At 49.7% G+C, this 14,105-nt stretch overlaps 1 protein-coding gene across 1 annotated transcript in view; it reads left to right on the plus strand.

The window, feature by feature from the left end:
* LOC140716731 (uncharacterized) overlaps window positions 1–14,105 on the plus strand; it is a 343,916-nt gene that overhangs the window by 305,989 nt on the left and 23,822 nt on the right. Inside the window, 6 exon segments of the mRNA XM_073029541.1 lie at window positions 2,305–2,942; window positions 5,938–6,025; window positions 10,753–10,912; window positions 11,419–11,481; window positions 12,778–12,974; window positions 13,427–13,603. Of these exon segments, the coding sequence (XP_072885642.1) occupies window positions 2,305–2,942; window positions 5,938–6,025; window positions 10,753–10,912; window positions 11,419–11,481; window positions 12,778–12,974; window positions 13,427–13,603 (1,323 nt within the window).

The following is a 14,105-nucleotide window of genomic DNA, read 5'->3' on the forward strand; positions in this document are numbered from 1 at the left end:
AACAATCTCCTCCCTCGCTTCCCACAGTAGCCTGCAGTATATCTCAGCTTGAGATGAACTGGGTAATATGATGCCAGAGCTCACATTGAGAGAAGATCTTATAAAAAAATGTAAAATTATGAATCAGATAGGTAAGATAGAGGCAGGAAGGTTGTTTCCACTGGTAGGTGAGACTAGAACTAGACCACATCACTTCAGGGCATTTGGGATGGAGCTGAAGAACTGCTTTTCCCTGAGGGAGGTGAATCGGTGGATTCTTTGCCCAATGAAGCAGTGGAGGCTACCTCAGTAAATGCATTTGAGACGAGGTTGGATAGATGTTTGCAAAGTAGGGAAATGAAGGGCGATGGGGAAAAGGCAGGTTGGTGGAGACAGGCCAGATGATGTTCTCCTACTCCTTTTTCTTATTTTCTCACCACAGACTAAAATCTCACCTGAAAAACTGTCCTTCACCTATTGATGTCCTTTCAAATATTTTTACAGGTTTGAAATGGCAGAACACTTATGCATGGGCTGTCTCTTTCCGGATATATAAGGAGTGGCCAAATATTTCCTTTGCAAGACCGACACATCTGTTGTCAATCCTTGGAGATGAAGAATTATCTCATCCCAGCTGGAAATGTGTTTTGTGTCTGAAATGAAGTTTTCTGTTGTAACTCACTGAAATCCACTGGAACCGGGGAGCTGAGAACACACCAGCATTTGTTCACTGGAGTTCAATTCTTCAATGCATTGATTGTAGAAGGGATTCTAACGTCTGATTGTCTGAATTGACAGATGATTGATCGCAGTGAGATATCATTCTCCTTCTCTCAGTGTGGGAAGGTATTCACTCACAGCCTACCCACAGACATGCCAGTGAGTTCACAGTGGAGAGAGGCAATTCACCTGCTCTGTGTGAGGGAGGGGAACTACTCAGTCATCCAGCCTGAAGATACATCAGCAAGTTCACACCTTAGTGAGATGCTCCACCTGTTCTGACAGTGGGAAGCAATTCATTCCGTTGTCGATGCTAAAGATAGATCCAAAAATTCACCAGTGAGAGGACGGTAACCTGTTTACATGGTGGGAAGGCATTCACACACTCAACCACGCCACAGTGACACCAACGAGTTCACACCGGGGAGAGGCCAATCACCTGCCCTGTGTGGGAAAGGATTCACTCAATCATCCCAACTGAATGAACACCAGTGAGTTCACACTGAAAAGATGCCATTCACCTGCTTAGACTGTGGGAAGAGATTCACTCGTTCATCCACACTACAGAGACACCAGCGAGTTCACACTGGGGAGAGGCCATTCACTTGCTCTGAATGTGGGAAAGGATTTGCCCGGTCATCTCAACTGACTGAACATCAGCGAGTTCACACTGGGGAGAAACCGTTCAGCTGTTTTCAATGTGGCAAGGGGTTCACTCAGTCATCAAATCTGAAAGTACATCAGCGAATTCACACTGGGGAGAGGCCATTCACTTGCTCTGAATGTGGGAAAGGATTTGCCCGGTCATCTCAACTGACTGAACATCAGCAAGTTCACACTGGGGAGAGGCCATTCACTTGCTCTGAATGTGGGAAAGGATTTGCCAGGTCATTTCAACTGACTGAACATCAGCGAGTTCACACTGGGGAGAAACCGTTCAGCTGTTTTCAATGTGGCAAGGGGTTCACTCAGTCATCTCATCTGAAAGTACATCAGCGAATTCACACTGGGGAGAAACCGTTCAGCTGCTCTGAATGTGGGCAGGGATTTGCTTATTCATACTCCCTTGTGAAGCACAGCCGAGTTCACACTGGGGAGAAACCGTTCAGCTGCTTTCAATGTGGCAAGGAGTTCACTCAGTCATCAAATCTGAAAGTACATCAGCGAATTCACACTGGGGAGAGGCCATTCACTTCCTCTGAATGTGGGAAAGGATTTGCCCGGTCATCTCAACTGACTGAACATCAGCGAGTTCACACTGGGGAGAAACCGTTCACTTGCTCCGAATGTGGGAAGGGATTTGCTTATTCATACTCCCTTGTGAAGCACAGCCGAATTCACACTGGGGAGAAACCATTCAGCTGCTTTCAATGTGGGAAGGGATTTGCTTATTCATACTCCCTTGTGAAGCACAGCCGAATTCACACTGGGGAGAAACCGTTCAGCTGCTTTCAATGTGGCAAGGGGTTCACTCAGTCATCTCATCTGAAAGTACATCAGCGAATTCACACTGGGGCGAAACCGTTCAGCTGCTCTGAATGTGGGAAGGGATTTGCTTATTCATACTCCCTTGTGAAGCACAGCCGAATTCACACTGGGGAGAAGCCATTCACGTGCTCTGAATGTGGGAAGGGATTCACTCAGTCATCAAATCTGAAAGTACATCAGCGAGTTCACACTGGGGAGAGGCCATTCACTTCCTCTGAATGTGGGAAAGGATTTGCCCGGTCATCTCAACTGACTGAACATCAGCGAGTTCACACTGGGGAGAAGCCATTCACATGCTCTGAATGTGGGAAGGGATTTACTCAGTCATCCAACCTGGTGAGGCACTACCAAATTCACACTGGGGAGAAACCGTTCAAGTGCTCTGAATGTGGGAAGGGATTCGCTGATTCATACTCCCTTGTGAAGCACAGCCGAATTCACACTGGGGAGAAACCGTTCACGTGCTCTGAATGTGGGAAGGGATTCACTGATTCCGACACCTTTGTGAAGCACAGCCGAATTCACACTGGGGAGAAGCCATTCACATGCTCTGAATGTGGGAAGGGATTCACTCAGTCATCCAACCTGGTGAGGCACAGCCGAATTCACACTGGGGAGAAACCGTTCACCTGCTCAGATTGTGGAAAGGGATTCACTCAGTCATCAGGCTTCAAAGTTCATCAGCGAGTTCACACTGGGCGATGCCAGTCACCTGTTCTGATTGTGGGAATGAATTCACTCAGACATCTCAACTGACTGAACATCACCTGCTCGAACAGGAAGGAATTCACTCAGACATCACTGAGCGAACATCAGCGAGTTCACACTGTATAGAAGCTGTTCATCTGCTCTGACTGTGGGAATTAATGCATACATTCATCTCGGCTGACGAAAAGCCAGATTGTTTTCAGCAGTGAGAGGACGTTGACCTGCTCAGACTGTGGGAAGGCATTCACACACTGATCCACACTGCAGAGACAGTGGTGGGTTCACACTGTGGGGAGGGTGGTCACCTGCTCAGACTGTGGGATGGCATTCATACACTGATCCACACTGCAGAGACAGTGATGGGTTCACACTGTGGGGAGGGTGGTCACCTGCTCAGACTGTGGGAAGGGATTCACACACTGATCCACACTGCAGAGACAGTGGTGGGTTCACGCTGTGGGGAGGGTGGTCACCTGCTCAGACTGTGGGAAGGCATTCACACACTGATCCACACTGCAGAGACAGTGATGGGTTCACACTGTGGGGAGGGTGGTCACCTGCTCAGACTGTGGGAAGGGATTCACACACTGATCCACACTGCAGAGACAGTGGTGGGTTCACACTGTGGGGAGGGTGGTCACCTGCTCAGACTGTGGGAAGGCATTCACACACTGATCCACACTGCAGAGACAGTGGTGGGTTCACGCTGTGGTGAGGGTGGGGACCTGCTCAGACTGTGGGGAGGCATTCACACACTGATCCACACTGCAGAGACAGTGGTGGGTTCACACTGTGGTGAGGGTGGTCACCTGCTCAGACTGTGGGAAGGCATTCACACACTGATCCACACTGCAGAGACAGTGGTGGGTTCACGCTGTGGGGAGGGTGGTCACCTGATCAGACTGTGGGAAGGCATTCACATGCTGATCCACATTCAATCAGAGAAGGCAAAATCATGATGGAACTAGAATTTTTATCTTAACATTTGCTCAGTTAGAACAGTGGAGTTGACAGGCGGGATAGTGGAAAGCTTTGCGGGATGTGGGAAGGCAGGGGACCCTCCTGTGTCCCTGATAACTACACCTGTGAGAAGGGCTTCCAGCTTCAGCTCCGAACAATCCACATTACGGAGTTGGAGCTGGAACTGGATGAACTCCAGATCATTCGGGAGGCCGAAGGGGTGATAGGACATATAGAGAGGTAGTTGAACCGAAGGTGCACGGCACTGGAAACTGGGTGACAGGAAGGGGAAGGGGGAAACAGCGAGTGCAGTTTACCCCTGTGTCCATCCCCCTGAACAACACAGATATCAATTTAGATACTGTCGGGGATGGTGGGGATGACCAGGTAAAGGAAAGTCACAGCAACAGGGTCTCTCTGGCTCTGAGGCTGAGAAGGGAAGGATGGAGAAGAGGTGAGCTGTGGTCAGAGGTGATTCAGCAGCTCAGGGAACTGACTGGATGTTCTGTGGGTGAGAATGAGATTCCAGGATGATATGTTGCCTCCTGTGTGCTCGGGTCTGTGACATCTCCGGTCGAGTGCTCAGCATTTCCCGGGAGGATGAACAGTGAAGGTCGTGGTCCATGTGGGTAACAATGATATAGGGTGGTCGAGTAACGAGCTTCTCAAAGGCAGTTCAGGGAGTGAGCTGCTAAGTTAAATGGCTGCTCGTCCAGGGCTGTGACCTCAGGACTGCCATCTGTGCCACGGGCCAGGAAGAGGAAGAATAAACTGTTTAACACGTGGCTAAGGAGTTGGTGCAGGAGGGAGGGTATAAGATTTTTGGATCTTCTGAGCTGGTGAGAATTGCTGTGTACAGAGGAGTGTGATGTGTTGGGGGAAGCGCACATCGCTGATGGTGTGTGACTGGGCAGGCAGGTCTCTCACACACAAACACATGCAGTGGAGTGGGAGGGAGGGGAGTGAGAAGGGAAAAGGGGAATAAGGAGGATGGAGTTAGGGCTCCTTCACAAAGTCCCAGACTCACCCACTCCTCCCCCTCTGGAATTGGTCCCATTCCCTACCCCAGGCTGGGGGTGAGCATTGAGTTGCCTTGTCAAGAAGAAAAGGAATTAATTGTTTGATAGCATTTTGTTCACACACTTTGATAATAAATTTATGTTGAACTTCATCAATGATACGTATTGTTTGTAAAACGTGTACTGATGAGAAATGGTCTCAGTGACGGTCCGAGAGTGGAAAACGAACCGGTGTTCAGCCCCACTGCTCCGTGCCGGACAAGAACCCCTATCTGAGTCTGTCCCATCTGTCTGTCCTTAACACGTCTCACTCTAAAGTTTCCTCTTTCTGTACCTGTCCCAGTGTCTGTTATTTTCCTTCTCAACCCCATTCTCCTGCCTTCCCCCATGACCTTTGACACCCTTACTAATCAAGTACTGATCAAATTCTGTTTTAACTAAACCTGATGGCTTGGCCTCTGAGCCGTCCGTGGCAATGAATTCCACAGCTCCCTCATCTCTCCAAAAGCATGCTGTCTGGGCTTAGACATTTTGACACGGACGGTTAAAAAATGGTGGCTATCTACTCTCTCTATCCCTCTCTTATTCTGATCAAGTTCTCTCAGGTCACCCTGATTCTCCTCCACTCCAGAGAAAACAGCCCAAGTTTGTCCGAACTCTCCTTACACGGCAGCTCATGCCTCTAATCCAGACACATCCTGGTGAACCTCTTCGTTGCTGTCCTAAACACCAGCGGCGTAACAGGCTTTAAGTAAGTAAATGATGGGTTGCTGATTAATAAGGCTGTTGAAGGTGAAGGGTAGAAAGCAGCAGAATGGGGTTTAGAGGGAAAATCCTATAGCCATGATCGAATGGTGGAGAAGACTCAATGAATGGAATGAGTATTTCAGTTCCTATGACTTGCGGTGTAGTGGTGAGATGGCGAAGCCGTGGGGAGTAAGGTGCAGGTATGATTGGGTGTCTGGGTAGGAGGTGGTGTCAAGCACCTTTTCACTTTGTCTTATGACCAACAATTAACTCAAAAGAGTGTATCAGTCATAACAGCGCTTATTTTTACTTGCAGCAAGGGAAGACCGGTACAAGAGCGAGTAATAGCTGTTCTCCAAAAAAGCACAAGCGTGTACATTCACTGCTTTGGACACAAGTTCAAGGTCAGTGTGCATTCTGTTTGTCTGCTTAATCAGCGTGTTCAGCATTTTCCCAGTGACACAGCTGCCGGTCTGCAGTCGAGTACTCAGGTACCATCAGCATCGTGATGCACGAACATTATTAGCAAAGTTCTCTGATACAACACAGGTTCCAGCTGGTTACAGACAAAAATGGTAGAAGTGAAGTGCATTCCCCCAGTGGTGGAGAAACATTGCTACACCACTCGCTCTCTGTGAAAATGGTTCCAAACCCTACAGCTCTCTCCATTTCTGTTAACATCTCCGATCCGCGTAGCCTCCGCCATCTGTGACAGCCCTTCTACACCTACACCCATCACCATTCTGTGAACCCGTCTGACCCCTACTCCACTTGTCATCTCTGTAAAACCCTCCACCATCCACCCTGGCAGATTCAGATGACAGTGGACCCGAGGAAGACACCGACTATGGGCTCACCAAACACATTCACAGGAGCTGACATTTTTTATAAACCTCCCGATTTGTACGGTTGTATTGACTAAACAGCTTCCTATCTTTACCTACCCAGCCCCACCCCCAACGTCCTGCTTTCCACAAGGATTCCATTCGTCCCTTCCCACTAATCCCCCCCCCCCCCGGAACATATCCTTGCAAGCGAGGGAAGTTCTATACACTCCCATTTACTTCCTCCCTCAGTCCCAGTCTGGATCACGAACAGACCTTCCAGGTGAGGCAACACTTCACCTGCGAGTCTGTCAGGTTGCTGTGCCGTACCTGTTGCTCCCAGTGAGGCAACACTTCACCTGCGAGTCTGTCAGGTTGCTGTGCCGTACCTGTTGCTCCCAGTGAGGCAACACTTCACCTGCGAGTCTGTCAGGTTGCTGTGCCGTACCTGTTGCTCCCAGTGAGGCCTCCTCTACGTCGATGAGACCCAACGTTGATCAGGAGTCGACTTTGACAAGTGCGTTCGCTCCGTCCGCAACAAACGGAATTTCCCATTCACGAGCAAGCGTAGATCTGCAGATGCTGGAAATCCAAGCAGCACACACAAACTCATTACAAATGATTTCAAGTCCCCTGGCCCCGATCATCTTACTTTCACTGTGGATACCCCGTCCATGTACACCTCCCCCTCCCACCAGGAAAGCCACACGAGCTTTCTCCATTTCCTTCTGGACAACCAGACCCCACGAGTTGCCCTCCACCACCACTCTCCTGCTCTTTGTTTCACTTCTTTATTTGAGCGGAGCTCTGCTGTCATCTTGTAGTGAGCCGGTGCTGTTTTCCCTTGGGGCTCCGGATTCAGAAGACAAGGCGGGTGTTATGGTTCAGCTGATCCGGTTGGAGTGCACCGAGACAGAATATAAGGTGTTGCTCCTCCACCCTGAGCCAGTTAGCGGAGCACTTCGCCGATCAGCTTCGCACCGTCCGCCACAAGTAGAACTTCACAGCGCCAAAGGTTTTAATCCTGATTCCCATTCAGGGTTGTCAGAGGTTAAAGGGGGACATCATTAGGAGGCAGGAACAGGCTGAGAATTGGCGGGGGGTGTTCAGCCCACTTGCGTGTGAATGATTCGTTTTGGTCTGTCAAATTTGTAGACACAGCTCAGTATTAATGTTAGGACTCTTGGCAGTGTGGAGAATCAACGAGTCGGTATCCGTAGGACACTCAAAGCTACAGCACGGGTTGACATGTTGCTAGGAAGGCGTATGGTGTGATGACCTTCATCAACTGTGGAATTGAGTTCAAGAGCCATGAGGTAATGTTAGATCTTTATAGACCTTGTGAAGAGCCCACTTGGATTACTGTTTTCAGTTCTGGTCACCTCACTACAGGAAGAATGTAGATGCTATAGAGAGTGTGCAGCGGAGGTTTACAAGGATGGTGCAGAACATGCCTTATGAGTATAGGTTGAGTAAACTTGACCTTTTCTCCGTGAAGGGACGGATGACGAGAGGTGACCTGATCGACATGTATAAGCTGATGAGAGGCATTGTTCGTGTGGGTAGCCAGGGATGAAGTGGCTAACACGAGCGAGCATATTTTTAAGGTGCTTCTTAGTAGCTTCAAGGGGGTTCCTGAGGTAAGTTTTTGCACAGACAGTGGTGTGTGTGTGTGTGTGTGTGTGCAATGCATTGCCAGGGGCAGCGGTAATGGCGGGTAGATAGATAGATAGATACTTTATTCATCCCCATGGGGAAATTCAACTTTTTTCCAATGTCCCATACACTTGTTGTAGCAAAACTAATTACATACAGTACTTAACTCAGTAAAAAATATGATATGCATCTAAATCACTATCTCAAAAAGCATTAATAATAGCTTTAAAAAAGTTCTTAAGTCCTGGCCGTAGAATTGTAAAGCCTAATGGCATTGGGGAGTATTGACCTCTTCATCCTGTCTGAGGAGCATTGCATCGATAGCAACCTGTTGCTGAAACTGCTTCTCTGTCTCTGGATGGTGCTATGTAGAGGATGTTCAGAGTTTTCCATAACTGACCGTAGCCTACTCAGCGCCCTTCGCTCAGCTACCGATGTTAAACTCTCCACTACTTTGCCCACGACAGAGCCCGCCTTCCTTACCAGCTTATTAAGACGTGAGGCGTCCCTCTTCTTAATGCGTCCTCCCCAACACGCCACCACAAAGAAGAGGGCGCTCTCCACAACTGACCTATAGAACATCTTCAGCATCTCACTACAGACATTGAATGACGCCAACCTTCTAAGGAAGTACAGTCGACTCTGTGCCTTCCTGCACAAGGCATCTGTGTTGGCAGTCCAGTCTAGCTTCTCGTCTAACTGTACTCCCAGATACTTGTAGGTCTTAACCTGCTCCACACATTCTCCATTAATGATCACTGGCTCCATATGAGGCCTAGATCTCCTAAAGTCCACCACCATCTCCTTGGTCTTGGTGATATTGAGACGCAGGTAGTTTGAGTTGCACCATATCACAAAGTCCTGTATCAGGTCTTTTAACAGATTCTTAGATAGGTACACGGAGCTTAGCAAAATAGTGGGCCACGCGTTAGAGAAATTCTAGGCAGTTTCTAGAGTAGGTTACACGGTCGGCACAACATTGCGGGCCGAAGGACCTGTAACGTGCTGTGGTTTTCTATGATTCTGTGGAGCTCCATGCCACGCAAACGCAGTTTTTGAAAAGGTGATGATTGCTTGCCTGGATATTGATTGTGTTGTTGCAAACTCTGGGTGACTGGAAGAGAAGTCTGTCGCAACAATATGACTCTTCCCATTACAATCAAACAACCAATCACCGAATGTGAAGGACGGCTTGTCTGGTACAGGGGGTGGAGTCAGGGGATTTGCTTGCTGCTTTGGTCTGTGGGTACGACATATCTCGTATGAAGTAGTGGTCCGTCAGATGTCTCAGTTCATTCTTGGACAGTACGTCACTTCATCAGCTCGTTGTTTACGTTTCTTTCCTCATCAGGGTGCACTTCGTGAACCTTCTGGAACACTTCCTTGTGTGACGACCTGAAGACACGAACCTGTTCCCCTGGAGGAACATATCTTCCAATGCTGACAGTTCAGCTCTGTCTGCCCAATAATCCCGAACAAATATTGAACATCTATTCGTAGTTGCAGGCCATCCTTTCTGTATTGTCTCTCTGCGTACCTTCCTTGATGCAGCCGTCCCTGCTGGTGTCCTAATCATCTCTGTTCTATCAGGAGATATTGGAATGGAGGTAACAATCGTGTCCACATAGGACATGTACATCAGCATTAATCTCTTGGTAAGTCTTCTATTTCTTGTTGACAATGCATTAGTAGCAAATATATCCTCCCTAGCGTGTCGCACCAGACGGTCGGCCATTCCTGTCTGGCGCGTGGTGTCTGGATTGGTTTTTCGGATTAACGGGGTCACAATATGAACATTCCTGACTCGAACCTTTGTGTGTTTTACGAGGCCGAGTGGCGAGCTCAACGCTCAACCCAGCATGGATGGAAGGCGAGCCGGTGGGGGGGGGGGGGGGGGGGTGTCGCCCGACTTGGATTGGAACTCAGGAGCCTGCGCTCCGGAGTCCGGCGCTGATGTCACCGCCACCAAGCAACACGAAACACTAGAGAGAGACCATAGCAACACACACAGAATGTCAGCGCCCCCCACCACCAAGCAACAGGAAACACCAGAGAGAGACCATAGCAACACACACAGAATGTCAGCGCCCCCCACCACCAAGAAACAGGAGACACCAGAGAGAGACCACAGCAACACACACAGAATGTCAGCGCCCCCCACCACCAAGCAACAGGAAACACCAGAGAGAGACCATAGCAACACACACAGAATGTCAGCGCCCACCACCACCAAGCAACAGGAAACACCAGGGAGAGACCATAGCAACACACACAGAATGTCAGCGCCCACCACCACCAAGCAACAGGAAACACCAGAGAGAGACCAAAGCAACACACAGAGAATGTCAGCGCCCCCCACCACCAAGAAACAGGAGACACCAGAGAGAGACCACAGCAACACACAGAGAATGTCAGCGCCCCCCACCACCAAGCAACAGGAAACGCCAGAGAGAGACCATAGCAACACACAGAGAATGCTGGAGGATCTCAGCAGTTCCAGCGGCATCTATGGAAAAGACAACATCTGCAGTCAACAAAAACTGTTGTTTACCCGACAGCTCGACGTGTCAAAGGCTCCCTCTCTCACGAGCAATATCACTCATTTTCACAGCAAAAGGGGAGACTGACAGTCGCTGTTATCCTATTAAAAGTGTGCCGCAGCGAGATCCACGATGTTCCCTATCCTGCGACGCCACTGTCGGCAACACCAGCCTGAAATCAGGCATCCACAGGTCCGCACCCCGGAGGCGGGCCTGGCGAATGTCAAAAACCGGTCGGCCAAAGAGCACCCGGAACTGGAACCCATCCACCGTAAAAGAAAATAGGTTGCGAATGCCACTGGCAGCTCAGAGCCTCGATAGAACCCGACCAACCCTGAAAAGGGAAAAATGAGATATTAAAGGCAAGAATTAGGCCGTTTTTGCAGCCACTTGGTGCCGTCTTAATTCTGCCCTTATTTCTTTGCTTTTCTGTTGCTTTGGGTAACAACATGAGTTCTGCCCGCCTCCCCCCTTTTTCATAGTATGCACTGTCACCTCGGCCTGTGCAGTTCCCCAGCTTGTGCTCGTGTGCTCTCTGCTGTCCGTGTCACGGTCCCAACCGTTAATCCCCCATATTCTCCTAATTCCCCTTGTTGCGACACACCTGATTCTCATCTAAACCTGCAGCGTAAATACCCCGGCTTTGCATCCGCTCATCGCCAGGTCGCTGTGTCAGCCAGTGTGGTAATTCACGTTCCCAGCCGCCTCGGATTGTGCATTCTAAGTTTTACTTCAGTGCCGAGGTTTACCCGTGTAACTCTGTCTCTTCCCGTCAAGCTAAGTTTTGCCTGCCGCCTGTCTCCTGTTTGCCCTTCAGCTCCAGCAACGCCCTGTGTCAAGGTAAGTTTTGCCTGCCTGCTGCTTTTCCGTTCACCCTCCTGTTTGCCGTTCAGCCCCAGCCACGCTCACGCCCTCGTCTGCATCCCGACTCTATCTCCGTGCCGGTGTCCTGCGTTTGGGATTTCCCGTTCCTTGTCACAGTCCAACACATATCCACAGCCTTTGGCAACGTCAAGTCATTCTCCTCACGGAGCTGTCTGTCTCTGAGCCTATTATCTGTGGTTCCACAGACTGTTTTGTCCCCATCTGGTAAGTCTGTCAAATCTCCAAATTCACAGGACTTATTCAGTGTGTGCAGCTCAGCTCAGTATTGGTCTCAAATAACAACTTGTTTCTGGTCACAGGAAAGAAAGGTTACTTCCCTCAATCGTGATGTTTTTTATTTGGAACAAAATACACCTCAAGGCTGTTTCCTCAATTTGAAAGCTGTTTTAGATATCCAAAGCATCTTTGCCAATTACATGTGGAAACATATACGCTTTCAGAAGTGGGAACTCACCGCTTTTCCTGGCTAACAGACTGAAAGTGTTTGTGGAGCGACCTCCCGATCTTCGCTGCATCTCGCCAATATAATCTCGCTGCATCTTCGCTGCAGGCTCCACCGGCAGCACTGCATACAGTACGTGACACAAACACACTCGCTGGTGAAGTGCGGCCTCACGTGTAAACACTCCCTGAATGGTAATGAGAGAGAGAGGAGGTGTAGGGGCGGATGAGTGGCAATTGTTCGGCAGCAAGGAAAAGTACCAGGAGGGAGATCAGTGGTGTGGGACGGGCTGCCAAGGGAGACGTACAGACCACTTTGGCGTGGTCCTATCCTCTGTCCAACACAGGCGGGATCTCCTGACGGCCATTTCAATACAGCTTCCCATTCACATCGCCACACGTCAGCACAAACTTTCCTCCACCTTCTGTCAGCCCAAGATGATGGCCACCAGTTCCGCTGTGACTGCCAGTGAATGGTCAGTAAGTCATTTCCTCATCGTTACCTATCATCCGGGCACATAAACAACCACAGCAAATTTTCCGGTTAAATTAACCTTTGATCCATCTGTAAAAAAAAAAGGGTTCTCGCATCGTAATAATTGTACTTCATATATGATCAAGCAACAGGCAGAACAGAATGCTTAGACGTGATTAAATCGTGTAAGCTAAAATCAGCTGAAGGCTTTGGAACAGCGGAGGCGGGGGGTTACCGAGAAAGATACATCGCATGATCCAACAGACCCATATTGCTAGAGTGGTGAGAACACAGGCACCCAAAACTAAAAATGCTCTTCTTGTAATGTTCCCAAGGGAAGCCCCCTGGGCCGCATCAAATTCTGCGAGAACGCCATCTTGCCAGCCAGGGCTGTATATGTTGCTTCCTCAGCCACAAGCCCCGGATCACCAGCGACCCGAAAGACCCTCTGAATAAGGAGAAGAGAGCCTCCAGGTGTGGAGACAAGACAAGCACTGAGGCGAGAACGGGGCGAACGGAGGGCAGGGCTGAGGTAGGTTTGAAGGTCCCTACAAGAGGAAGCTGGAGTACAAGCTCCAGTAGGGTAGCATAGCGGGCGTGTAGTCGGCTACGAAGCAGGTCACCGGCTTCAAGGTTAAAGAAAGGAAGATCGGAGGCTTGCCTGGACAGGGCCAATGAAGTGGATTTGTTTTTCTCAGCAGGTTCAGCAGGGGACCTACTGCTGTCCACTGTCCCACTGGCCAAGACCACACACCCTCCCTGCCGTCGAGGCAGGTTGAACGGACAGCTGGAGAGACTAGAGACTGCTGGCCCAGACGGTACCAGCCCCAGGGTACTGAAGGGCAGTGCGAGCCACCGGTCTGGTATTTTGTAGCACCTTTACAATTTGAGTCTGAGTCTGGAAAAGATACTGGTGCCGTGGAAGACTTCTTGCTTAGTTCCTCTACCCAAGGAGGCGACTAAATCGGGTCTTTATGACTACAGACCAATTGCCCTAACATCTCATGCGATGAAGGGGCTGGAGTGGCCGGTGCTGGGCCGCAGTTGAGATCTTCATCGGACCCTCTCCGGTTAGCCAAGCAGCTTCTTGTGGGAGCGGATGATGCCACCATCTACCTGTTGAAGCGAGCTTGCTCACACCTGGACAATGCTGGTGGCATTGTGAGCACCACATTTTTTTGATTTCTCTTCCGCCTTCATTACAACCCAATCACGTTCTGAGCAAGAAGCTGCAAAGGATGGGCGTAGACAAATCCCCTCTCTCCTGGATCACTGACTACCTGACAGATGGACTCCCAGTTTGTACCGCTGGGTGGTTCTCTGCCTGAGGTGGAGGTGAGTGTCACTGGAGCCCCACAAGGGACTGTCCTGTCTCCGTTTCTGTTCACACTGTACACCTCAGACTTTACGTACCACTCTGAGTCTGACCACTTGCAGAAGTTCTCTGATGACTCTGCGGTAGTTGGGTGCATGAGAGACGGGCGGGAGTCGGAGCGCAGAGGACTGTCTGCAGCAGGATGTTGGAGATCTTTTACCAGTCAGTTGCAGAGAGTGCCGTCTTCTTTGCTGCTTTATGTTGGTGGAGCAGCATTGGTACTTGGTGATGGAAAAAGACTGAACAAACTCATCAAAAAGGTTGACGTGGTGGAGCGCAGGTCAGGAA

The sequence above is a fragment of the Hemitrygon akajei genome, chromosome 26, assembly GCF_048418815.1.
Source record: "Hemitrygon akajei chromosome 26, sHemAka1.3, whole genome shotgun sequence".
NCBI classification, from domain to species: domain Eukaryota; kingdom Metazoa; phylum Chordata; class Chondrichthyes; order Myliobatiformes; family Dasyatidae; genus Hemitrygon; species Hemitrygon akajei.